Consider the following 26,870-nt stretch of genomic DNA (forward strand, 5'->3'; position numbering starts at 1 on the left):
CTACATACTATATAATTAGTTTCATTTGAGCAATCAGTTCTCTTTTTTCTGCTTGAAAATAATGCTTACTGTAGTATTCCACAGTTTTTTTTCCTTTTTCTTCCAGCATATATCCAGCTAAGACAATTAAATTAAAAAAGTAATGTGTAAAATACAGTTAAAATCGTAATATACTTTGTTTTGTGTCAATATAAAACATATAAATTTTAAATACCACCTCTTTAAAAACAAGTTTCTCCTGATAAATAGTATGCATGCTCATTGCTCTCTCTCTCTCTCTCTCTCTCTCTCTCTCTCTCTCTATATATATATATATATATATATATATATATAAATGTTTACCCTAAAATATTTATGTAAGTACTGGTCCACTTAAGACTACCCTTCTTCTAAGCTTCATCGATGGTCTCTATATGAAGTATATAAGCATATATGTTATACATACCAAGTAAACTACATAAAATAGAAATATGTAAAGGAAAAACAAAGGAAAACATGTCCTTCTTCCTATAGGATTTACACAGAAAATTAGTGTAATTAGTAAGGACATGTAAAATGTCTGAAGAATTTTGATGAATATCTTCTAGGAAAATAGCTATAAGAATATTAAATTTCTATTATAAAAACTTATGTTTTCATTAAACATTCAATGAAGGTATTGTGGTCTCCCTACTATGTGCAAAAGAGGACTTTGGGATCCATTCAAAACAACAACTACAATAAGATGTCCCTCAGTTTTAACAGGTTAGTTACACCTCTTAATCAAGTGCGTGTAGCACAGAGAACCAAATCCTGGTCCATAAGTGTTAGAAAATGTTTGATGAAAAATTCCATAGACAGAGTCTGAACATTCTATATTTTAGAGGGAGTGGAGCAGGATTTCATGACAGTGGAGAGGGTTGACTCCCAGTGGTTGGCCTGACCTTAACTGCTGATGTTAAAAAAACACACCAAATGTTTCTGCAGTGTTTTGTGCTGTAATTTATTTCTAGCCATAGGTTTACTTGTAGGGTTCTCATAAATCATGCAGCAAGTGGTTTATAAATAAAGTCAGTCTGTTATAGCGTCATTACATTAACAGACAGAATTGCTGGATTTTTTTCATTCTGTGAAAAGCTCACATCTTGAGAATCCATGTTTGATATTATTATGGTACACCTGAGATGTATCTTGCTCCAATTAACATTATCATGCTAGTCACTATAAAAAAACCCAAGGGCAGACTAGAGAACGTAGTAGGTTCACTACTTTCAGGAGGCTGAGTTGTGACCCAACCCATTGACTTCATCACAGCTTTCTTCCATGTAGAATAACGAATTTCACTTTCTGTGGCTTTTATCTGTGGTTCAAACCGTTCCATCATGACCATTGACAAATTCTCGGGTTTAAGACTCCAAACATCTACCCCTTCTGCAGCTCCTGCTGCCACGGCAGCTCCCAGGGCAGTTGTTTCAGGCATGGAGGCTTTTATTACTGGAATATGCAGAATGTCTGCTTGCAGTTGCATAAGAACTTTGTTGGTCATTCCTCCATCCACCTGCAAATGACTGAGTGGAATTCCACAGTCATGGTTCATGGCATCCAAAATCTCTCGGGTTTGGAAACAAATAGCTTCTAATGCAGCACAAGCAATATGACTTTTATTGGTGAACTGAGTGAGACCACAGATTATCCCTCTTGCAGTGGGCTCCCAATAAGGTGCGTATAACCCTGAAAAGGCTGGGATGAAGTAGCAGCCATAAGAAGTACCTACTTCTTTAGCAAGTTTTTCACTTTCTTCTGAGGTCTTTATAATTCCAAGATTGTCTCCCAGCCAGCAAATAACAGCACCGGCTATAGCAACAGAACCTTCCAATGCATAACATACTGGCTTGTCTTTGCCTAGCTTGTAAGCCACTGTGGTCAGGAGGCCGTGTTCAGAAAATACACACTTATGACCTGTATTACATAGTAAGAAACAACCTGTTCCATACGTGTTTTTGGCTTGTCCTTCCTGGAAGCACATTTGTCCTACTAATGCAGCAGACTGGTCCCCCAAACATCCAGATATTGGCACACCTTCCAAGGCCCCCGTGTTCATTCGGCCATAGATCTCAGAAGAACTCCAGACATTTGGAAGAATATCCATTGGAATTTCAAAAAAGTTACACAGCTTTTTATCCCTTTCTAAAGAATGGATGTTGAAGAGCATTGTCCTACTTGCATTTGTTACATCTGTACAATGGATACCTCCATTAACTCCTCCTGTCAGACTCCAGATAAGCCATGAATCAATGGTACCAAAAAGAGCTCTACCTTCTTCAACAGCCTTTTGAACTTTTCTCACATTGTTAAGAATCCAACGAAGTTTTACTGCACTGAAGTAAGTGCTAAGTGGAAGGCCTGTCTTGTACTTGACAGTTATTATTTCCTGGAACTTTTTTGCTAAGAGTCTCAACAGTAGACTGGGTTCTTAGATCGAGCCACACCACAGCATTATAGAGTGGCTCTCCAGTTAATTTGTCCCAGATAACAGTGGTTTCCCTCTGATTGCTGACACCAATAGCTTTTATGTTGGATATATCAATACTGAGTTCTTGAAGTTTCTCACATGTTTTCTCTATACATTCATAAACTGAAGAATTTCCTTAGGGTCTTGTTCTACCCATCCTTCTTTTGGGAACTCTTGGGTTAATTCCACTTCATGCTGACTAAGTAGTTCCGCTGTTTTTGAATTGAAAACCATAAAATGAGTGGAGTCAGTACCCTGGACCACTGCCCCCACCAACGGCCCCAAAACTGCCATCTTCGGAGCTGCCATGAAACCTGTAGGTGGGCTCAGCTGCTCCGGTGCTCAGCAGCTCTGGTGCCGTTTCCCCGGTGATGGAGGTGTTTGTGGGGGTGGGGTACGCAGAACGTCAGGAGCGTCAGGATCATAATGCGCAGGCTCAGTAACTGCCTAGGCTGAACCTGAATGCACTGGGGCATGCTTCGTTCTCTAACCAGCGCTGCATCTTTTCACCCCGCTCCTTTGGCTCGAGCTCCACCCCCAACCACTCAATTATCTTTTAAGGAGATTTAAGCTTAAAAAAATCATATATTTACCAACATAATTATTGTTACTTGTGCTCTTCATTGTGTTGTGTGGATCCACATTTCAGTTATTGCGTTCCTTCTACCTGTAAGATTTCCCCCAATATTTCTTGTAGTGTGGTCTGTTGGAAATGAATTTTTACAACTTTTGAACATCTGAAAAGTATTTCATCTACTATTTAAAGATATTTTCTCTGGATATAGAATTCTTATTAACTTTTTTTTTCTTAAATTTCAGTGCCTTGAAACTGTTGCTCCGCCCTCTTCTCTCTTGTGTTGTTTCAGGTGTGAACTTCACTGTCAAACTTATTTTTTAAATGTCTGTTTTTCTCTCACTGTCTTTAAGATTTTTTTTTCTTTATCAATGGTTTTGGTCAGTTTTATGATGATATAACTTGGCGTAGTTTTCTTATTTTCTGTGCTTGGGGCTCATTGAGCTACTTGGGTCTGTGGGTTTATGGATTTTATCAAATTTGGAAAACTTTGGGCCATTATTTCTATAAATATGTTTTATTTTTCTCTCTTCTCTGCTTTAGGGACTCCAATTACATATATTGGCATTCACTGCTCTACTCATTATTATAATTATTTTCTCTTTCTGTGATTCATTTTAGATAGTTTCTATTGCTATGTCTTCAGGTTTACTAATCTTTTCTTCTCCATTATTTAATCTATTAATCCATCTATTGTATTTTTCACCTCACATATTGTAGTTTTCATCCCTAGAAGTTCAATTGGATTTTTAAAAATATAAACTTAGCTTTTTGAACACATGGGATACAGTTAGAATAACTTAATTTCATCTTCTGCTAATTCTAGCATCTGTGTCAGTTCTGGTTCAATTTTGACTGATTAATTTTTCTCCTCATTATGGCTTGTATTTCTCTGCTTCTTTGCATGCTTGATAATTTTTGATTAGGTGCCAAACATTGTAAACTTTACCTGGTTGGATTGCTGGTTATTTTTGTGTTCCTAAAGACCTTGAGCGTTGTCTTGGGATGCAGTTAAGTTACATGGAAACAATTTGATTCTTTTGGGTCTTGCCTTTAAGATTTGTTGGGTGGAACAGGACAGTGTTTAATGTGGGGCTAATTATTCCCCTTACCTGTGATGAGATCCTTCAGTGTACTTTATCCAAGGCCCATGAAAAATGAGCTTTTCATGGCTGGTGGAAATAGTCCGTGTTCCCAGTTGTGGGTAAATACTGGGTACTGTCATCATTAGTCTTTTCATATGCATCTCTCCCCAGTCTCATGTAGTTTCCTCACACGCATGCACTGATCAATACTGAACTGAATACTCAAAGGGGATACTCTGAAAGTCTCCAGAGTTCTCTTCCTGTACAACTCTTTTCTTTCCAGTACCATATCCTGCGCGGTCTAGCTGCCTTTGTCTCTCTGGATGCTCAGCTTTATCTCCTCGCTACGGGGTTTCCACTGGGCTCCACCTGGGTTTCCCTTCCTAGTGCTGTGGCCTCAATACTCTCTCAAGGCAATAGGCTAGGGAAGTCATAATAATCATGCTATTTTTTTCTTGCCTCTTAGAGATCACTGTCCCTCATGGACTGATATTCAGCATCTTATAAACTGCTGTTATGTAATTTTTGATTTATGTGAAATGTCTCATATATTTTGTCCATTTTTTAATTGTTTCAAATGATAAATGAAGATAAATCTAGTCTGTTACTCCATCATTGTAAGAGTGGAAGTCCACTGAATAGAAGCTTAAATTTTCAGGTTGATTGTAAAGTTGGTGAATAAATATTTATCTACTCATTAATTTTAATTCATGAAATGTCCAATCAGTGAATGGCAATTTTCTGTATTAGGCCATAGGCTATACTTCTAAGTTAGCTCAAGGATGCAGCTCATTTATTCTTAGTGAAACCAACAGAACGAGATAGAAAATACCATAAAAATCAACAATATTGTTCTTTTACTATTTTAAGTGGAACATATTTTCCTTTTAAGTAAACTTTTTTTTTTAAAAACATCTTTATTGGGGTATAATTGCTTTACAATGGTGTGTTAGTTTCTGCTTTATAACAAAGTGAATCAGTTATACATATACATATGTTCCCATATGTCTTCCCTCTTGCGTCTCCCTCCCTCCCACTCTCCCTATCCCACCCCTCCAGGCTGTCACAAAGCACCGAGCTGATATCCCTGTGCCTTGCGGCTGCTTCCCCCTAGCTATCTACCTTACATTTGGTAGTGTATATATGTCCATGCCTCTCTCTCGCTTTGTCACAGCTTACCCTTCCCCCTCCCCATATCCTCAAGTCCGTTCTCCAGTAGGTCTGCGTCTTTATTCCTGTCTTACCCCTAGGTTCTTCATGACATTTTTTCCCCCTTAAATTCCATATATATGTGTTAGCATACGGTATTTGTCTTTTTCTTTCTGACTTACTTCACTCTGTATGACAGACTCTAGGTCTATCCATCTCATTACAAATAGCTCAATTTCATTTCTTTTTAAGGCTGAGTAATATTCCATTGTGTATATGTGCCACATCTTCTTTATCCATTCATCTGATGATGGGCGCTAAGGTTGTTTCCATCTCTGGGCTATTGTAAATAGAGCTGCAATGAATATTTTGGTACATGACTCTTTTTGAATTTTGGTTTTCTCAGGGTATATGCCCAGTAGTGGGATTGCTGGGTCATATGGTAATTCTATTTGTAGTTTTTTAAGGAACCTCCATACTGTTCTCCACAGTGGCTGAACCAATTCACATTCCCACCAACAGTGCAAGAGTGTTCCCTTTTCTCCACACCCTCTCCAGCATTTATTGTTTCTAGATTTTTTGATGATGGCCATTCTGACTGGTGTGAGATAATATCTCATTGTAGTTTTGATTTGCATTTCTCTAATGATTAATGATGTTGAGCATTCTTTCATGTGTTTGTTGGCATTCTGTATATCTTCTTTGGAGAAATGTCTATTTAGGTCTTCTGCCCATTTTTGGATGGGGTTGTTTGTTTTTTTGTTATTGAGCTGCATGAGCTGCTTGTAAATTTTGGAGATTAATCCTTTGTCAGTTGCTTCATTTGCAAATGTTTTCTCCCATTCTGAGGGTTGTCTTTTGGTCTTGATTATGGTTTCCTTTGCTGTGCAAAAGCTTTGAAGTTTCATTAGGTCCCATTTGTTTATTTTGTTTTATTTCCATTACTCTAGGAGGTGGGTCAGAAAGGATCTTGCTGTGATTTATGTCATAGAATGTTCTTCCTATGTTTTCCTCTAAGAGTTTGATAGTTTCTGGCCTTACATTTAGGTCTTTAATCCATTTTGAGCTTATTTTTGTGTATGGTGTTATGGAGTGATCTAATCTCATACTTTTACATGTACCTGTCCAGTTTTCCCAGCACCATTTATTGAAGAGGCTGTCCTTTCTCCACTGTACATTCCTGCCTCCTTTATCAAAGATAAGGTGTCCATATGTGTGTGGGTTTATCTCTGGGCTTTCTATCCTGTTCCATTGATCTATCTTTCTGTTTTTGTGCCAGTACCATACTGTCTTGATTACTGTAGCTTTGTAGTATAGTCTGAAGTCAGGGAGCCTGATTCCTCCAGCTCCTTTTTTCGTTCCCAAGATTGCTTTGGCTATTCGGGGTCTTTTGTTTTTTCCATACAAATTGCGAAATTTTTTGTTCTAGTTCTGTGAAAAATGCCAGTGGTAGTTTGATAGGGATTGCATTGAATCTGTAGATTGCTTTGGGTAGTAGAGTCATTTTCACAATGTTGATTCTTCCCATCCAAGAACATGGTATATCTCTCCATCTATTTGTATCATCTTTAATTTCTTTCATCAGTGTCTTATAATTTTCTGCATACAGGTCTTTTGTCTCCTTAGGTAGGTTTATTCCTAGATATTTTATTCTTTTGTTGCAATGGTAAATGGGAGTGTTTTCTTGATTTCACTTTCAGATTTTTCATCATTAGTATATAGGAATGCCAGAGATTTCTGTGCATTAATTTTGTATCCTGCTACTTTACCAAATTCATTGATTAGCTCTAGTAGTTTTCTGGTAGCATCTTTAGGATTCTCTATGTATAGTATCATGTCATCTGCAAACAGTGACAGCTTTACTTCTTCTTTTCCGATTTGGATTCCTTTTATTTCCTTTTCTTCTCTGATTGCTGTGGCTAAAACTTCCAAAACTATGTTGAATAAGAGTGGTGAGAGTGGGCAACCTTGTCTTTTTCCTGATCTTAGTGGAAAGGCTTTCAGTTTTTCACCATTGAGGATGATGTTTGCTGTGGGTTTGTCATATATGGCCTTTATTATGTTGAGGAAAGTTCCCTCTATGCCTACTTTCTGCAGGGTTTTTATCATAAATGGGTGTTGAATTTTGTCGAAAGCTTTCTCTGCATCTATTGAGATGATCATATGGTTTTTCTCCTTCAATTTGTTGATATGGTTTATCACATTGATAGATTTGCATATATTGAAGAATCCTTGCATTCCTGGAATAAACCCCACTTGATCATGGTGTATGATCCTTTTAATGTGCTGTTGGATTCTGTTTGCTAGTATTTTGTTGAGGATTTTTGCATCTATGTTCATCAGTGATATTGGCCTGTAGTTTTCTTTCTTTGTGACATCCTTGTCTGGTTTTGTATCAAGGTGGATGGTGGCCTCGTAGAAGGAATTTGGGAGTGTTCCTCCCTCTGGTATATTTTGGAAGAGTTTGAGAAGGATAGGTGTTAGCTCTTCTCTAAACGTTTGATAGAATTCACCTGTGAAGCCATCTGGTCCTGGGCTTTTGTTTGTTGGAAGATTTTTAATCACAGTTTCAATTTCAGTGCTTGTGATTCGTCTGTTCATATTTTCTATTTCTTCCTGATTCAGTCTTGGCAGGTTGTGCATTTCTAAGAATTTGTCCATTTCTTCCAGATTGTCCATTTTATTGGCATAGAGTTGCTTGTAGTAATCTCTCATGATTTCTTTTATTTCTGCAGTGTCAGTTGTTACTTCTCCTTTTTCATTTCTAATTCTATTGATTTGAGTCTTCTCCTTTTTTTCTTGATGAGTCTGGCTAGTGGTTTATCTATTTTGTTTATCTTCTCAAAGAACCAGCTTTTAGTTTTATTGATCTTTGCTATCGTTTCCTTCATTTCTTTTTCATTTATTTCTGATCTGATTTTTATGATTTCTTTCCTTCTGCTAGCTTTGGGGTTTTTTGGTTCTTCTTTCTCTAATTGCTTGAGGTGCAAGGTTAGGCTGTTTATTCGAGATGTTTCCTGCTTCTTAAGGTAGGCTTGTATTGCTATAAACTTCCCCCTTAGAACTGCTTTTGCTGCATCCCATAGGTTTTGGGTCGTTGTGTCTCCATTGTCATTTGTTTCTAGGTATTTTTTTATTTCCTCTTTGATTTCTTCAGTGATCACTTCATTATTAAGTAGTGTATTGTTTAGCCTCCATGTGTTTGTATTTTTTAAAGATCTTTTCCTGTAATTGATATCTAGTCTCATGGCGTTGTGGTCAGAAAAGATACTTGATACAATTTCAGTTTTCTTAAATTTACCAAGGCTTGATTTGTGACCCAAGATATGATCTATCCTGGAGAATGTTCCATGAGCACTTGAGAAAAATGTGTATTCTGTTGTTTTTTAAGTAAACTTTTTAAAGGAAGTCAGAAAAACAAAATTAGCAACCAGATTTAATTTGAATAGTAGGGGACTGAAATCATCAGGAGATGGTACAGATTTTCCTGATATCTTTGTTAAGTTTTAAAATTCAACCAGAGCTTTCCTAAGCAAACATTTAGAGGCAACACTTACCAGTATGCCTGTTTACCATACTATGTTTTAATTCTCCTGAAACATTAAAAAATTTAAAATATTTTTTTCTTCCCAAGTATTTGGCAGTAGTAAACATTCTATGTACAGATTATTCAATAAAAAGATTTGACCTAAAGTTTGTTTTCTACTTTCCCTCTCCCCTGCCACCCCAGTATATACACACAAATGTCCCAATCATATTAGTTTTTGAGCCTAGGGATACTTTAAGCATTTTGTTTTTAATACAAGTAACATACATAAAGTCATCAGTTCTGTCTATAAAGAACTCGTTTACATACTAGTTCCACTGTGAGTAAGTTGTAGCCGATAAATAATCAGATAATAATTGTCTCAATTTAGTTTAGAAAGGAAAGTTGACGAGATGGATTTAACTTTCTTAGAGTAATTACAAACTATTGATGGATTTAAGCAAAACTGACTAGCAATGCTTTTTTTGTTTGTTTGTTTAAACTAAGAAGCTTAAACTAGCTCTACTATTTTTATATTATAGAAATTAAAAACATTAACACTTTTGATTGTTAGTCTCTAATAGCCTCCCTATATTTTAATTTAAGCACCTCTGAAATAATCATTGGTACTACCTTATTTTTGAAGACATACTTTACAAGGAAATTATTTCATTTGTGTCATATTCCATACAAATGCAAATCCTTTAACGATGGTCATACTATTCAGAATAGTTCCCCAAATCAGATATTTCTTCAAAAAGTCTTCTACTAGAAGATTGCTAAAATTAAGAGTTGTTAAATGAATTGACTTTCTCTTATTACTTATTTACCTTTAAGGTCACTCTTCTATAGTGCAGTTACTTCTTAATATAAAATCTTTTAAATGATGTCCACATTGTAAACTTCAAAATTTAATTGTTCGTTCAGTAATTTGACAGATATGCTTTGAGAGGTTGCTATATATAGGCTGTATTTTAGACAATAATATAGCGACACACGAAACATTCTTCCTGCACTTATTATAACATCTAAGTTAAGAACAATCCCAACTACTTGTCTATATTGGCATATCTTCCTTTGCGCATCTTGTTTTAGAGAGCCATTCATTTAATTATTATTTTCCCCCTGTCAAGCCCACTAAATTATAAGTTCAACGAGGGCAGGTATTTTGGCTGTTTTATTCAATCTTGCATCTTCAGCATTTAGAACAGTGCCTGACTCTAAGCAAAAACTCAAGAAATATATATTGAATGAATTAATGAGCACCGCTATATATGGTTCTCACTGTAACTAATTATCATAAAGTCAAGTTAATTTTAATTTTCATTCCTGGATGGGCTATTGATTATTCATTTTACAATCTAATATAATAAGGTAGATTGATGAACAGATAAAAAGACGGATAAATGAAAAGATATATAGTAAAACTAGTATCGTAAAATATTAATTGTAGAATCTGTGTGGTAGATAAAATGGTGTTGGTTCTTTCAATTATTCTGTTTGCAAATTTTTATAACAAGATATTGGGAAAATGTAATGCAAAAAAAAGCTGCAAAACAGTTAATAGAGATCTATTTCATACAGGTTCTTTTGTTTGTTTGGAGGAATAGTTGAAAGGAATAAAAGAGTCAATGCCAAGTTTATGTAAATTTGAGAGATTCTTTGGTGGCATAATCTACTCATAGTTGTTCATCCCAAGAAAACCATTAATTGTGAATCATTTTTGTTAAGGTATTTGTACTTTTATTGTAGGAATTTTCTTCTGCTTTTTATAAACCTTGTAAGTCTTAGGAAGCCAGCTGCAGGTTTAACCCATTGTTTGGCTTTTAACAAGAAATATGAGGCATTCAGGAAGGCTGCTACTCTTTTCAGTCTCTAATGAGTGGGAATCAATTTTGAAAGTTTTGATTTCACCAAATTTGCACATATCTTGTCTTGAATTTGAGAGTGTGCACCCTGATGGTAAGGTCACTGAATTATATAGTTTGTGGCTAGGAAATTTAACTTTTTTTAGATTGTGTCATAACCAATGCATCATCACAGTTGGTAATCTTCAAAACGCTGACGCATTTTTCTACATGCTGTTCCCCAATGTGCTGGACCAGCTGTTGAGAGCCATGCCCTCCAATTGCCTGGAAGACCTCTTCTTGGACCACAAATCACCTAACATACTATCCCTCTTTGTTCTAATAAAGAAGGGAAAAATTAAAGCGAGCTACCGTGGTTTATTACTCACGTTTTCTCTGTTAAGCGCAGGCTGTGGGAGTCACTGCATTCACATCAGGAGGCCTTGGCATTCTGGGTAAGCACTCATAACAGACAGGCCAATGAGTTTCATATTCACAGCTATGAAAGTGATTGTATGAATGATTGAATCTTGAAATTTTTGACTGTGTGCGTGTGTGTTCTTTGTCATTTTTCCAGTGAAAATTGCCCTGACATTGATCTCAATGTTAATGTATTCCTGCTTACATTTGACTTTGGAATATGTTATGGCTAATTATCATTACACAGAATAAAAGAGCAGAACCCTGAGTGAGGTGCTTGGGTTTAGGGACAAAGGGAGGCCTATTCAGCATCCTGGCTCTAGGCCCAACAATTGTAATCGAACATCTTGAAACTGGTGGGACCTCTGCATCGGTTTTTTTGCTTTTTCTCCCTCACTTTTTGAAGGGGGGTAGAGGAAGAGGGTTAAGGGTTTGAAGGGCTGAAATTTCCCCTTGAACATGATGTCAATACGTTGGCATGTCTCCTTTTATTAAGATGCCATCCAACTGATAACAAGTCCTGCTGTGTTTTACCAACATAAAAAATTAGACTGGAGACCGAGGAGCGGCAGGTGGCTTTTGGCACCAAGAAATAATCACACTTGATGTGGAAAGTAAAGTAAAAGGAGCCATCTGTTCACTGCAGGAGGACGTGAAAAATCACATTAACATATTGTCACTAACATCGTGAAATACACAGTTAATAATAAATTTAGTTATCATGGCAAGTCGTGTTGGATACTTACTCTGAAAATGTAGAATGTGAAAATGCTCTGTCTTGCCCACCCCATCTTTTTTTCTTTACTTTTTGGAAAAAAATACCCATTACATCTTGGGGTGTGTGTGTGTGTGTGTGTGTGTGTGTGTGTGTGTGTGTGTGTGTGTGTGTGGTGGAGCTGGGGGGAGGAAAGTGTTTCATTTGAAAGCCTAGCTATTGTTCATTATTGCTGACTAAGTGAGCAAAATAATCTCTCATGCAGATGGAATGAATAACTTGTTTGATTCTGCCACTTATTATCTATCATGTTCCTCTATAGCTTGTTACCTGGATGGAAAAAAAGAGATGTAGGCAATAAAAGGTGGTTTTTGATGATGTCCCTTGCACAAGACCCAGAGCTTGCAAACCCTTCTGTGACAGGCTCAGAGGTGGCAGAGTGCTGCCCGAGAGGAGAATCAGAGGCTGTGACCTTTTCTTGAATGTCTAATGGGCATCTCACTCTGCCTTTAGTCAGTAAACTGTTCTGAGGTGTACTGTCATGTGTGATGCCTGCACATACTTTACAAGAGAACAAACGTGTTAAAGCATCAGGATGGGAAAGTTTTCTTGCACTTTTTTTGGTGCATGTGTTGTTTACATATGTCAATAAAATAAAGAAGCTACAGAGGCTGGAGATCAAACTAAACTTGGGAAAATTGGGGTTATTGTTGCTGAGTCATTGTTAGAGCCATGTTTACACACCTTTTGCTGTAACAGTGCGCTATCTAGTTTCTTGCAGTCATTGTTCACTATCACTACAAATCTGTGACTCAAATCCAGATCATTAGTAGTATTATTAATATCAAAATCTCAGTCTCACTATTTACAAAATTACAGTTGTCATACAATAGAATTCTAATAAATAACTTGACCAAGCGTTATTCCCCAGTTATGGTTGTTGATCTATATCCAGTCATTATCACATTTGCTAGAAAGTGGCAATATATAGATAACTTCAAGAATATGTGTATGTAATTGTGTAAAGAACATTAGAATAAAAATCAGGATTTTAGTTCCAGCTCTGACTAACTAGCTTTATGATATTTAGCAAGTCCAGTTATCTCCCAGACCCGTTTTTCTTAGGGGTAAAATTTAGGTACTCTCTAAAGGAACTTGTCCCTTCTAAAATGTAAAGATTTTAGAAAATGTTGTCCAGTGAAACTTGATATTTATTTTAAGTTAACAGAGGGAAAATGGTGTGCAATGAGCAGTCATTTTTGGTCATACATATTTACTCATAAAACCTGAATGACCCTGGAAGGTAATACGTGAGTTTGGGTTGCTACCTTTCATTCATCAGGTTGTGATGGCATTTGGAGAGAGATCTGTTTTTTTGGGAGCGAGGTGGTGGTGGACTTTTCTTCTGTTACATGTGTGACATTCTGTCACTAAGGGTAAATGTTATCATATATTCCTGACTTCGGTGCAGACTCTGCCACCTCACTCAAGTCATCACTTTGTCTCATGAATAGAGACTTTTTTATTCTTTAGAACGTTTCTTAAAAATAATACAGTTTCTGTTATTTCAGTTAGATTATCTGGATGCAGAATCCACTTAATTTTCTCCACTGGTCTTGGATCATATGGTGGTTCACCTTCCTGGATGTCCTTCCTTCTCTGTTATACAATCTACCAAAATGTCAGCTCATGTTTCTTCTTCATGGAAACCTTTCCTGACCTCTTAACCTTAGTTTAATCCCATTGTACCGTATACCTCCCTTTTTCTAACGGTCATTGCACTTGAATTAATTGTTTGGTGTATGCCATCTCTGCTGGACTATAACCCTCGTGAAGGCAGCCCCCTGTCTCTTTGTCATGGTCACCAATAATGCCAGGCATATAAACCATTTAATAAGTATCATTTTATTGATTGATAGTTGGTTACTCAAACCAACTGTCAGGTTTTATCAGGTTTCGGAGAAAATAGAATGGGTCTTTGGCATTGGCATTATTCTACATTTATCCTGAAAGTCTCTGATGAAATTTAGGGTACTATTCCAGGGGTTATCATTCCTATAGAGGCACAGATAGAACTAGGGTTCTTCTGGAGCAATTAGAATGTCTAAGGGACATCCTAGCATGGACATCAAAATAGTTCATGGCTCTTCCAAGGCTCTTGGATTCATTTTTATAATAGCCTGAAAATATATTATCAAAAAGTTGAACAATGTACTTAATAAATCCTCAGCTGGTCCTGGGGCTGATCCAAGAGTCTGAATCTACCAAAGCGTTTAAGTCTTGCATGGACAAACTATTCTTCAGTAGACTGGAATCCATCATTGAACTAAAGTTTACTCAGCTTGGGGGAAACATGTAAGTTTAATTTTATGGAGATGCAAACTGGCAAAGGAATATATTTTATAATATCAAGTAGGAACTATATATCTCTTCATATGTTACTTTGCTATAAAGTTTAGAATGAAATGAATTTGCCATCAAATTAAGTATGATTTGAAATGATAAAATGAGCTACTGTGTTCTCCCCAAAGTTATTGTCAGAACTGTTATATAGGGCTTCCCTGGTGGCGCAGTGGTTGAGAGTCCGCCTGCCGATGCAGGGGACACGGGTTCGTGCCCCGGTCCAGGAACATCCCACATGCCGCGGAGCAGCTGGGCCCGTGAGCCACGGCTGCTGAGCCTGCGCGTCCGGAGCCTGTGCTCCACAACGGGAGAGGCCACAACAGTGAGAGGCCCGCGTACTGAAAAAAAAAAAAAAAGAACTGTTATATAAATAGAGTCACATATGTTACATGGAAAATATGTGCTTAACTCATTTTATATTTATTATTTTAATACATATGTACTGAAACATGTTTATTAGTAATAAATAATCCCCGTAGTAGGAGACATAATTATTGCTCTATTGTTTTATTAACTGAAAATCTAGTAAAAAGCAGCCACCAGGAATGAAAATGTCTGTGGTAATCATCTAAAAAGGTAGATAAAACTAGGAAATCATCATAGTGAATGATACTTAATTATACTCTCTAGAAAGTTGCCAAATGTTTAGACTTAGGTTGGGAATATTTTGCCACAATGCATAAAAATTACCTCAGACCCTTAGAGGCAGTTGTACAAACACAAGCATTTTCAGAATTGACAGTCCCCCTTACCCAGTAGATATTTCATTCCCTGCATGCTGGGCTTCTTTGCAGTTGTTGAAAACCAAGGCAGATGGGCACTCCAGTCAGCCTGAGGGGACAGGAATAACACACTTCAGAGCACCGGGTGCCATGAGATTCCTTCTTTTCATCAGACGGGCTAATAGACCCATGGAGGCCAGGAATTCAGTCATATCCTAGAGGGTCTTGCAGGTGGTCATCATTGAAGTGCCTGGTAGACTTCCTGGCCGACCCCTGGTTTCACAGAGAGTGTTGAAAGTATAGCTCTTCCACTGTGACAGCCAGGTTTCGACATGAAACAGCATATTAGAAAAACTCTGATGGTTTTGCAAGAATGGAAAACATTCAGAGGTTGATGCTGATGAAGAATTCTTGTGTTTTTCTTTTCTCCCTCTCTCTTTATTATGGTAAGAATGCTTAACATGAGATCTCCCTTAACAGATTTTTAAGTGTAAAATGCAGTATTGTTATCTTAAGGCACAATGTTATATCTTAGATCTCTAGAACTTATTCATCTTGCATAACTGAAATTTTATACATGCTGATTAGCAACTCTGCATTTTCCTCTCTCCTCAGTCCCTGGCAACCACCATTCTGTTCTTTGCTTCTGTAAGTTTGTATTTGATAACTCATACTGGTGGAATCATGCAGGATTTGTCATTCTGGTATTTGTTTCTTTTCTGTTTCTGTTGGCTATTACCACATATCCTTAGTAATTCCATCTATCAATAAGTACCCTTCGCTCTTCTTCCTCTGAACTTCTGAGGCATGCAGTGACTCTTGATTCAGCACTATTAATTCCTTTTTAATATCTGGTAACCCTTTTTCTCTGATTACGGTGTAAGCTACCTAGGGGGACAAGATTGCTTGAGTCATTCTATAGTCTTAGTAACGCCTTGCACATAAGAATAATAGTCTATACTTCTGCGCTTCTTTTTCCTTCCTTCATTAATTCAAGAAATATTTACCAAGTATCAACTATTAAATAATTGCTAGAATAGCCTTTGGGATAAAATTGTGAACTAGACAGACACGGTCCTTGTCCTTGTGAGGTTATAGTGGTGAAGCAGGCAAAAACTGAGTAAATGAAGGTAAACAAATTGCAAATTGTAATAAGTGTTAAAAGGGAATAAATGACTAAAACTGAGTATAACTGGGGGTGGGAGAGGTGACTGGATTTTCTGTTTTTCTTGCTATTTGTTTTTCCCATTTTTATCTTAGCTGCCCCCTCTTCCAAGTCAAATACTCCGAATCTCTTCTTTCAGGTAGGTGTATGTCTACAGAATAAGAACTATGAAAGGCTAACCACTGTTATTATTTTCTTTTTCCACTACACCTCTCCTGGGTGTGTATAAGCAGATTGCCTACAAGTAAGGACAGGTCATGGCTTTTCAGTGACCAGATGCAGTATGCCTTACCAAGTACCACACATACAACAGATACTATGTACAGAATAATTCTGATTAAATTAGAATACAGAAGAAATGCTTTGCTAACACTGAAAAGTTAGACATGTTTTCAGAACAGTACTCATATTATTAATATCCCCATTGGCATATAGTTTTTACAAGCCAAGAACCATGCCTATAAAGCCCATAGAAGGTTTATGATGCGTGTGTATAGAAGGGAAGGATGATGGACTCTGGGAGAAAATTATTATTATTCCTTAATTGATTATCCTAGTTCAAGACTAGTTATACATGCCATTAAGCACCCTCTTACATGTCTTAATATATAGCTTTACAGTGGAAATAAACAGATACACAGGCTTACTATGTAAATTAAGCTGCAGACAATTAATAGGTTACCTTATAGAAGTGATAAGAAATCAAATATGGCATATGGGTTTATGGCTAACTGAGGGAACATGATTTTTGAATGTATGTAAATACTAGTAAATCCGTCAAGTAATCTGCCTTAATATTCTGCAAAAGGTAGACCCTCGAGGGAGCTATGTTTACAAATTGAACTTCAAAAGCTAAGAGAGATGAAGAACTTAGAAGCTTAGAAATAGGTACTATGTTAGTTCACTAGGTCTGTCTCTAAAAAAGTACCAGAGACTGGGTGGCTTAGACAACAGAAACTTATATTCTCACAATTATAAACCTGAGATTAAGGTGTTGGCAGGGTTGTTTCCTCTGAGGTCTCTCTTCTTGGCTTATAGATGACTGTGTTCCCCTCTTTGTCTTCACATGGACTTACCTCTGTGTGTCTATGTCCTAATCTTCTCTCCTGAGGACACCAGTCAGATTGGATTAACACCCACCCATATGACTTCATTTTACCTTAATTACATCTTTAAAGGCCCTATCTACAAATACAGTCACATTCTGATGTACTGCAGGTTAGGACTTCAACATATGAATTTGGGGGGGGCACAAACCCATATCAGATACTAAAATAACAATTACTGAGTAAGTCAGGGCCAGGGTCTAACCAGGTAAATGAAAACCACTTCAATTATTTGCAACAGAGGGAATTTGAAGCAAGAAATTGATTTCATAGGTGATAGAAAGGTTGCAAATCCAAACGAGATAGTGAGGCAACTCAAGGATTAAAAAGTAGGAAATTCCTTTGTATATTCTTGCTTCCTTTGTCATAGATTAATTGACCATGGGTGTGTGGGTTTATTTCTGGGCTCTCTGTTCTGTTCCATTGATCTATGTGTCTATTTTGGGGCTCATACCATACTGTTTTGATTACTGTAGCTTTGTAGCTTAGTCTGAAGTGAGGGAATGTGATGTCTCCAGCTTTGTTCTTCTTTCTTAAGATTGTTTTGGCCATTTGGGGGGTCTTTTGTGGTTCCATACAAATTTTAGGATTATTTGTTCTAGTTCTGTGAAAAATGCCCTTGGTATTTTGATAGGGATTGCATTGAATCTGTAGATTGCCTTGGGTGGTATGGTCATTTTAACAATATTATATCTTCCAATCTAAGAACATGGTATATCTTTCCATCTTTTTGTGTTGTCTTCAGTTTCTTTCATCAGTGCCTTATAGTTTTCCACATACAGGTCTTTTCCCTCCTTAGGTAGGTTTATTCCTAGGTATTTTCTTTTTGGTGCAATGGTAAATGAGATTGTTTCCTTAATTTCTCTTTTTGATATTTCATTGTTAGTGTATAGAAATGCAACAGATTTCTGCATATTAGTTTTGTATCCTGCAACTTTATTGAATTCACTGATGAGCTCTAGTAGCTTTCTGGTGGCATCTTTAGGACTTTCTGTATATAGTATCATGTCATCTGCAACCAGTGACAGTTTTAATTCTTCCTTTTCAATTTGGATTCCTTTTATTTCTTCTCTGATTGCTGTGGCTAGAACTTCCAAAACTATGTTGTATAAAAGTGGTGAAAGTGGGCACCCTTGTCTTGTTCCTGGTCTAGAGGGAATGCTTTCAGCTTTTTATCCTTGAGTATTTTGTTAGCTGTGGGTTTGTCATATATGGTCTTTATGTTGAGGTATGTTCCCTCTATGCCCACTTTTTGGAGAGTTTTTTTTTATCATAAATGGACATTGAATTTTGTCAAAAGCCTTTTCTGCAAGTACTGGAAAGATCGTATGGTTTTTGTTCTCAATTTGTTAATGTAGTGTATCACATTGATTGACTTGCAGATATTGAAAAATCCTTGCATCCCTGGGGTAAATTCCAGTTGATCAAGGTGTATGGTCCTTTTAATGTATTGTTGGTTGTGGTTTGCTAATATTTTGTTGAGGATTTTTACATCTATGTTCATCAGTGATATTGTCCTGTAATTTTGTGTGTGTGTGTGATATCTTTGTCTGGTTTTGGTATCAGGATAATGCTGGCCTCATAGAATGAATTCAGGAGTGTTCCTCTCTCTGCAATTTTTTTGAATAGTTTGAGAAGTATAGGTATTAACTATTTTCTAAAATAATGAAATTAGAACATTCTCTAACACCATATACAAAAATAAACTAAACATGGATTAAAGACCTAAATGTAAGACTGGATACCATAACATTCCTAGAGGAAAACATTGGCAGAACACTCTTTAACATAAATCGTAGCAATATTTTTTTTACATCCATGTCCTAAAAACAAAGGAAATAAAACAAAAATAAAGAAATGGGACCTGATTAGACTTAAAAGCTTTTGCACAGCAAACGAAACCATCCATAAAACAAAAAGACAACCTACTGAATGGGAGAAACTATTTACAAATGATATGACCAATAAAAGGTTAATATTCAACATGTATAAACAGCTCATACAACTCAACATCAAAAAAGCCAACAACCCGATTAAAACATGGGCAGAAGAATTGAATAGACATTTTTCCAAAGAGAAAATGCAGGTGGCCAACAGGCACATGAAAAGATGTTCAATATTGCTGGTAATTAGAGAAATGAAAATCAAAACCACAATGAGACATTACCTCACACCTGTCAGAATGGCTGTCATCAAAAAGACCACAAATAACAACCACTGGCAAGGATGTGGAAAAATGGGAACCCTTGTACACTGCTGGTAGGAATGTAAATTGGTGCAGCCACTGTGGAAACAGTATGGAAATTTCTCAAAAGCTAAAAATAGAACTACTGTATGACCCAGCAGTTCCATTCCTGGGTATATATCCAAAAAAACCAAAAACATGTATTCAAAAAATACATGCATCCCAACATTATAGCAACATTATTTACAGCAGCTGAGATATGGGAACAATTAAGCATCCATCAGCAGATGAATGTATAAAAAATGATGTGGTATATATATACAATGGAATACTATTCAGCCATAAAAAAGAATGAAATTTTGCCATTTGCAGCAATATGGATGGACTTGGAGGGCATTATGCTAAGTAAAGTAAGTCAGACAGAGAAAGACAAATACTGTATCATATCACTTATATGTGGAATCTAAAAGATACAGCAAACTAGTGAATAAAACAAAAATGAAGCAGACTCACAGATATAGAAAACAAACTGGTGGTTACCAATGGGGAGAGGGAAGTGGGGAGAGTCAATATAGGGGTAGGAGATTGAGGTATAAAGTATTAGGTATAAAATAAGCTACAAGGATATATTGTACAACACAGAAATTAGCCAATATTTTATAATAACTGTAAATGGAGTATAACCTTTAAAAGTTGTGAATGACTATATTGTACACCTGTATCATATAATATTGTACATCAACTATATGTTGATGAAATTAAAAAAATAAATTTATACATTTTTTAAAAAATGAAAAAGAAGTGGGTAACTCTTACCTTTTTTTTTTTTTTTTTTTTTTTTGGCCACACTGTGCAGCCTGTCGTATCTTAGTTTCCTGATCAGGGACTGAACCTGTGCCCCCTGCACTGGGAGCGTGGAGTCCTAACCACTGGATTGCCAGGGAAGTCCTAGGAAACTTTTTGTAAGCCTAGAATAGAGAGACAAAGGGAAGAAGTAGTACTGGCAGAGACAAGGATGGGATTACCTGGTAGAAGCTGGAACCACACAGGGCCTGGAAACACTGAAGCCCCAAAAGAAACACAGGTGCTGCCCGAAATAATGCTCAAGGCAGAGACAGAGGGAAGAATACTCTGTTTTCTCCCTTCTTCTTACTCTCCATTTTTCTGCCAGGGCCCTTTAATAGCCAACCCTGGACAGAAGCCTGGCAATTACAGCCTGCCAGGGTCTGTTCTGCATTACAGACAATGTAACAGGAAGGCAAGGAGTGAATCTGAGGCCAAACAAGCCAAAGACTGGCACAAGTGCTAAAAAATAAAACATTATACAGTGATTTGAAATGGTCCTTCAAATTAATGAAGGCAAATTTACACATTTATATTTATGGTTAGTGACTGTTATATAAATCTACCCACAAGTGCCCAAACAAGACTTACTTTATTTTATTCTTGTAATTTCTTTAAAAATATTTCTTTCCTTCTTTGCCTGGAAGATCCATTCCCCCTCCCACCCCACAATCTGTGCATTTCTAAATTCTAAACGTTGTGTAAAACCTTGCTTTAATTCTCCTTGAAGTTTCGCAAATTCTTTTCTTCTCTTCTTAATCCCATTCACTCTGTCTATATTGGTGTCAGGGCACTGAGAACTTTCCCATCTATATGAGCAACTATTTATATACCCAATATGTAGTTTTTAAGATCAGGGCCTGGAGTCTTTATAGTTCACAGAGTTTTTTTTAATATTGCAGCTTGCATGTTATTAAAGATCAATAAATATATCTAATGAATAATTGTACTTAAGAAAACTCATAATATTGGCTTTATTCCCACTTAGTATTTTTAATCTTATTATCTTTCCTACAATTTTTTCCATCATCTTTAGCATTCTGGATAACAAAGCTAATAGAACACAAGCATTTCTTTTCTTTTTGATTCCTTTTTGAGGGAAGATATATTTCATTTTATGGTTATGTAGATAAGAATCCTTAACATGGGATTCAGAGAAATTACCCTCTTGTCCCATCTAAATATCAAAAGGCACATGAAATTTTGAATGTGTATTCTAAGTTAATAGGTCTTTTCTATTATTTTCCCCCCTTTTTTGCATGATCACTTTTGTAGATCTTGAAATAAATCTCTTCCTTCCACTGACATTTATTGACTATGAGCCAGGCATGCTCTAGGCTTTTAAAATATGTCAGGAAACAAAACAGACTATTTTTCCCTTGTATTCTAGCAAAAATAACAATAAACATAAAAAGTAAATTGTAAGTTCACTGAAGGCGATGTGTAATATGAGGGAAAAACTAGAATTAGTTTGAGGTTAGTAAGATCAGGAGTGTCAGGATGGAGGTAAGAGCTGACTGCCATTTAAATAGGATGGTGAGAATCAGTAAAGGTGACATTTGAGAAGAGACTTAAAGGAAGTGATAAAGTTGGCAATACTGGTATCTGGAAAAGGAGCTTTCCAGGCAAAGAGAATAGACTATAAAGGCCCTACGGTGGAAAATGCCTAGAACAGACATTCCCAAGCTTTTTAATTGCATGGAGCTCACAGTGTCTAATTTTTTTTCCCACAGTGTCTCTAGACCAAAAGAAATACCTAACAGTTCTATTCATTAAGTAGTTTGTCACAGACAACTTAATAAGTGTTTTTGTCAAAATTTAATAGTCATTTGGAAAACTAATATACATACATTATAGATAAGGAATATATATATATTTTTCATTCTTAAATAACTGCAGTTACTTCCGAATGGACTTTGCCTTCCTGTTGGGGACTCACCTTGGTCAAAGTGGTAGGGTGTGGTCAACCTTTAGATATATGTTGAAGGTAGAGCTGGTAGGATATGTTGATGGATTAGGTGTGAAATATGAGGAAAAGAGAGGAGTCAAGGATGACTCAGATTTTTGGGCTGAGGAACTGCAAGGAAGGAGTTGTCATCATCAAGAGAGAGAGGGTAGACAGCAGGTAAGCAGTTGTGGGAGCTCCATTCTAGAAACGTTCCATTTCAGGTGTGATAATAGTTAGACATGAAAGTAGGCAGCTGGGTTTATGACTACAATGTTCAGAAGGGAGGTATGGGATGAAAATGTGCTTTGACCTGGTGAGAGGTACAGAGACAGTGGGTAAAGTCTGGAGCTAAATGAGACCTTCCAGAGAATAAATGTAGATGGGGGAGAGAAAGGATCCAAAGACTGAACCTTGGGACCTTCAATAGGAATCGATTTGGGAGAAGAGAAGGAACAAGGAAGTAGATTTAGAAAGTTAAGGGAAAAACCATGACAATGTGCTATTCTGGAAGTGCAGTGAAAAGCAGGTCATCTACTTTGTCTAATACTGCGGAAAGGACAGTAAAGATAAATAAATAAAATGCAGTTTGGTAAGCACTTCAGTAAACTCAGAAATGGAATTCTCTTAACAAAATAGCTAGTGTTACTGTGTGACAATAACACAGTATCAATCAATGCAAAATTGCTATTAGACTTTTCCATTAAAGAATGAGAAAAATCAGGAGATCTGCACTTCTGATTTTAAAGTTTATTAGCAATATCTAGTAATACACTATAATGAGTTTTAAAACAAAATGGAAAGTTGTTAAACCTTAAGAAAGGTAATTAAAAATACTCTTAGTAATCTTGATAGGCAAAATTTGTTTTCAGTTAAAAACTATTGGCAAGAAAAATATGTTTGAGATCCACTGCTGTTTTTGCATAGTGACTTAATACATAGCAAGCAATGCTGAATATTTGCAGAAGGTCTGGTAAGAGCAGGTAGCAGCAGTTTCCTTTTCAATATGTTTTAAATGGCAGTATGATAAAGCTGGAAAATAACAATTTTAATGTTCCTTTAAAATTGACTTTGCAAAGAAGCAATTTTATTTCTGTTTGCTCTAACTGCTTGAGTTGGTTTCCTCACTTCAGACTAAAATTTCCTTAAATAAGTTTGATAGAAAACATGTTAAATTATATTTCATCATTCTAAAACAAATCCTCAACTATCTCACTTTCTTACTGAAACCTTCTATTGTCAACAGCTTACCTTTTCTTTATTCCAAAGGCACCATTATTTGACAGATGGTAATTTCTGTGATTTCTGTATGTTCTCAAAGTCAAACAGACTCCTTCTTGTCCCTCTCTTTCCTATCCAGCCTGAATCTCATAACTGATCGTCTGAACCATACTTTCACTGGCTGTGTCAGTCTGGGTTCAGTTAAGAAAACAGAGCCACACTATATATTTAAAACACGTTGAATTTAATATAAATAATTAATGACATGTGATGGATGAACTGAAAACCTAACAGGGAATGGTGAGAAAATTCAAAGATTAGCAAAAATAGGAAGTTGCTACCAGCCCCAGGGCTAAAGAGAAAGCTTGAAAAGGTAGTACTCCCATAGTCCAGAGGTGGAGGCTTACTGAAGGGAGCTAGAACTATGGTGAGGGCCGCGTGGTGGGCACTGGTATCAGTAAGGGATAGTATGCGCAAAGACAGTTGGAGGAGATATAACTGTTTTCAGAAAGACCAGTCAAGCAGAGAAACAGGGGTTAAATAGCCCTGGTGAATCTGTCATTGAATCTAGTTAGAAAAAGGAAAACCACAGCGATTGTTATTATCATCATCATCATCATTTACAGGTACGCAATATTTATTGAGTGAATGAACAGGGTATGGCAAGACAAGCCTTTAGAATATAACTGATTAGTAAGAATGGTCCACTGAGTCATAGGCACAGCTGTGAATAAGGAATCTGGAATTCTTAGATAAGTGTTCATAGATAAAGCTTTACTGGAACACAGCCATGATTTTAAATTTAAAAGTTGTCTACGGCTGCTCCCACATTACAAAAGCAGAGTTGAGTAGTTGTAATACAGACCAGACAGACCACACAGTCTCTGATATTCACTATTTGGCTAATCATAGAAAACGTTTGCCCACCTCTGCTTTACACCCAGAGAGAAATCATACTGGTAGAAATCATACAGCCATGCTGATTAATATTCATTTTTTAAAAATTTAATTTTATTTATTTTTTTATACAGCAGGTTCTTATTAATCATCCATTTTATACACATCAGTGTATACATGTCAATCCCAATCGCCCAATTCAGCACACTACCGCCCCTAACCCCTGCTGCTTTCCCCGCTTGGTGTCCATACTTTTGTTCTCTACATCTGTGTCTCAACTTCTGCCCTGCAAACCAGTTCATCTGTACCATTTTCTAGGTTCCACATATATGCGTTAATATACGATATTTGTTTTCCTCTTTCTGACTTACTTCACTCTGTATGACAGTCTCTAGGTCCATCCATGTCTCAACAAATGATGCAATTTCGTTCCCTTTTATGGCTGAGTAATATTCCATTGTATATATGTACCACATCTTCTTTACCCATTCATCTGTCGATGGGCATTTAGGTTGCTTCCATGACCTGGCTATTGTAAATAGTGCTGCAATGAACATTGGGGTGCATGTGTCGTTTTGAATTATGGTTTTCTCTGGGTATATGCCCAGTAGTAGGATTGCTGGATCATATGGTAATTCTATTTTTAGTTTTTTTTTTTTTTTTTTGCGGTACGCGGGCCTCTCCCTGTTGTGGCCTCTCCCGTTGCGGAGCACAGGCTCCGGATGCGCAGGCTCAGCGGCCATGGCTCATGGGCCCAGCCGCTCCGTGTCATGTGGGATCTTCCCGGACCGGGGCACGAACCCGTGTCCCCTGCATCGGCAGGCGGTCTCTCAACCACTGCGCCACCAGGGAAGCCCTATTTTTAGTTTTTTAAGGAACTTCCATACTGTTCTCCATAGTGGCTGTATCAATTTACATTCCCACCAACAGTGCAAGAGGGTTCCCTTTTCTCCACACCCTCTCCAGCATTTGCTGTTTGTAGATTTTCTGATGATGCCCATTCTAACTGGTGTGAGGTGATACCTCATTGTAGTTTTGATTTGCATTTCTCTAATAATTAGTGATGTTGAGCAGCTTTTCATGTGCTTCTTGGCCATCTGTATGTCTTCTTTGGAGAAATGTCTATTTAGGTCTTCTGCCCATTTTTGGATTTTTTTTTTTTTTTAATATTGAGCTGCATGAGCTGTTTATATATTTTGGAGACTAATCCTTTGTTGATTCGTTTGCAAATACTTCCTCCCATTCTGAAGGTTGTCTTTTCATCTTGTATATGGTTTCCTTTGCTGTGCAAAAGCTTTGAAGTTTCATTAGGTCCCATTTATTTATTTTACTTTTTATTTCCATTATCCTAGGAGGTGGATCAAAAAAGATCTTGCTGTGATTTATGTCATAGAGTGTTCTTCCTATGTTTTCCTCTAAGAGTTTTATAGTGTCTGGTCTTACATTTAGGTCTCTAATCCATTTTGAGTTTATTTTTGTGTATGGTGTTAGGGAGTGTTCTAATTTCATTCTCTTACATGTAGCTGTCTAGTTTTCCCAGCACCCCTTATTGCAGAGACTGTCTTTTCTCCATTGTATATCCTTGCCTCCTTTGTCATAGAAGTTGACCGGAGGTGCATGGGTTTATCTTTGGGCTTTCTATCTTGTTCCATTGATCTATGTTTCTGTTTTTGTGCCAGTACCGTACTGTCTTGATAACTGTAGCTTTGTAGTATAGTCTGAAGTCAGGGAGACTGATTCCTCCAGCTCCATTTTATGTTCTCAAGATTGCTTTGGCTATTCGGGGTCTTTTGTGTTTCCATACAAATTGTGAAATTTGTTGTCCTAGTTCTGTGAAAAATGGCAGTGGTAGTTTCATAGGGATTGCATTGAATCTGCAGATTGCTTTGGGTAGTAGAGTTATTTTCACAATGTTGATTCTTCAAATCTAAGAACATGGTATATCTCTCCATCTATTTCTATCATCTTTAATTTCTTTCTTCAATGTCTTATAATTTTCTGCATACAGGTCTTTTGTCTCCTTAGGTAGGCTTATTCCTAGGTATTTTATTCTTTTTGTTGCAGTGGTAAATGGAAGTGCTTCCTTAATTTCTCTTTCAGATTTTTCATCATTAGTGTATAGGAAAGCAAGAGATTTGTGTGCATTAATTTTGTATACTGCAACTTTACCAAATTCACTGATAGCTCTAGTAGTTTTCTGGTGGCATCTTTAGGATTCTCTATGTATAGTATCATGTCATCTGCAAACAGTGACAGTTTTACCTCTTCCTTTCCAATTTGTATTACTTTTATTTCTTTTTCTTCTCTGATTGCCGTGGCTAAGACTTCCAAAACTATGTTGAAAAATAGTGGCGAGAGTGGACATCCTTGTCTTGTTCCTGATCTTAGAGGAAATGCTTTCTGTTTTTCACCATTGAGAATGATGTTTGCTGTGGGTTTGTCATATATGGCCTTTATTATGTTGAGGTAGGTTCCCTCTGTGCCCACTTTATGGAGAGTTTTTATCATAAATGGGTGTTGAATTTCGTCACAAGTTTTTTCTGCATCTATTGAGATCATATGGTTTGTATTCTTCA

The 26,870-nt window shown here is 36.8% G+C and overlaps 1 protein-coding gene across 1 annotated transcript; it reads right to left on the minus strand.

Annotated features, from left to right (window-relative positions):
- Positions 1-1,147: 1,147 nt before the first annotated feature.
- On the minus strand, positions 1,148-2,800 carry GK2 (glycerol kinase 2). The gene is given in 3 exon segments (XM_032633074.1): positions 1,148-2,399; positions 2,401-2,614; positions 2,617-2,800. Coding segments are annotated over 3 exon segments (1,650 nt in total).
- Between the last annotated feature and the right edge of the window lie 24,070 nt (positions 2,801-26,870).

Source organism: Phocoena sinus, chromosome 5 (assembly GCF_008692025.1).
Source record: "Phocoena sinus isolate mPhoSin1 chromosome 5, mPhoSin1.pri, whole genome shotgun sequence".
Lineage (NCBI taxonomy): Eukaryota > Metazoa > Chordata > Mammalia > Artiodactyla > Phocoenidae > Phocoena > Phocoena sinus.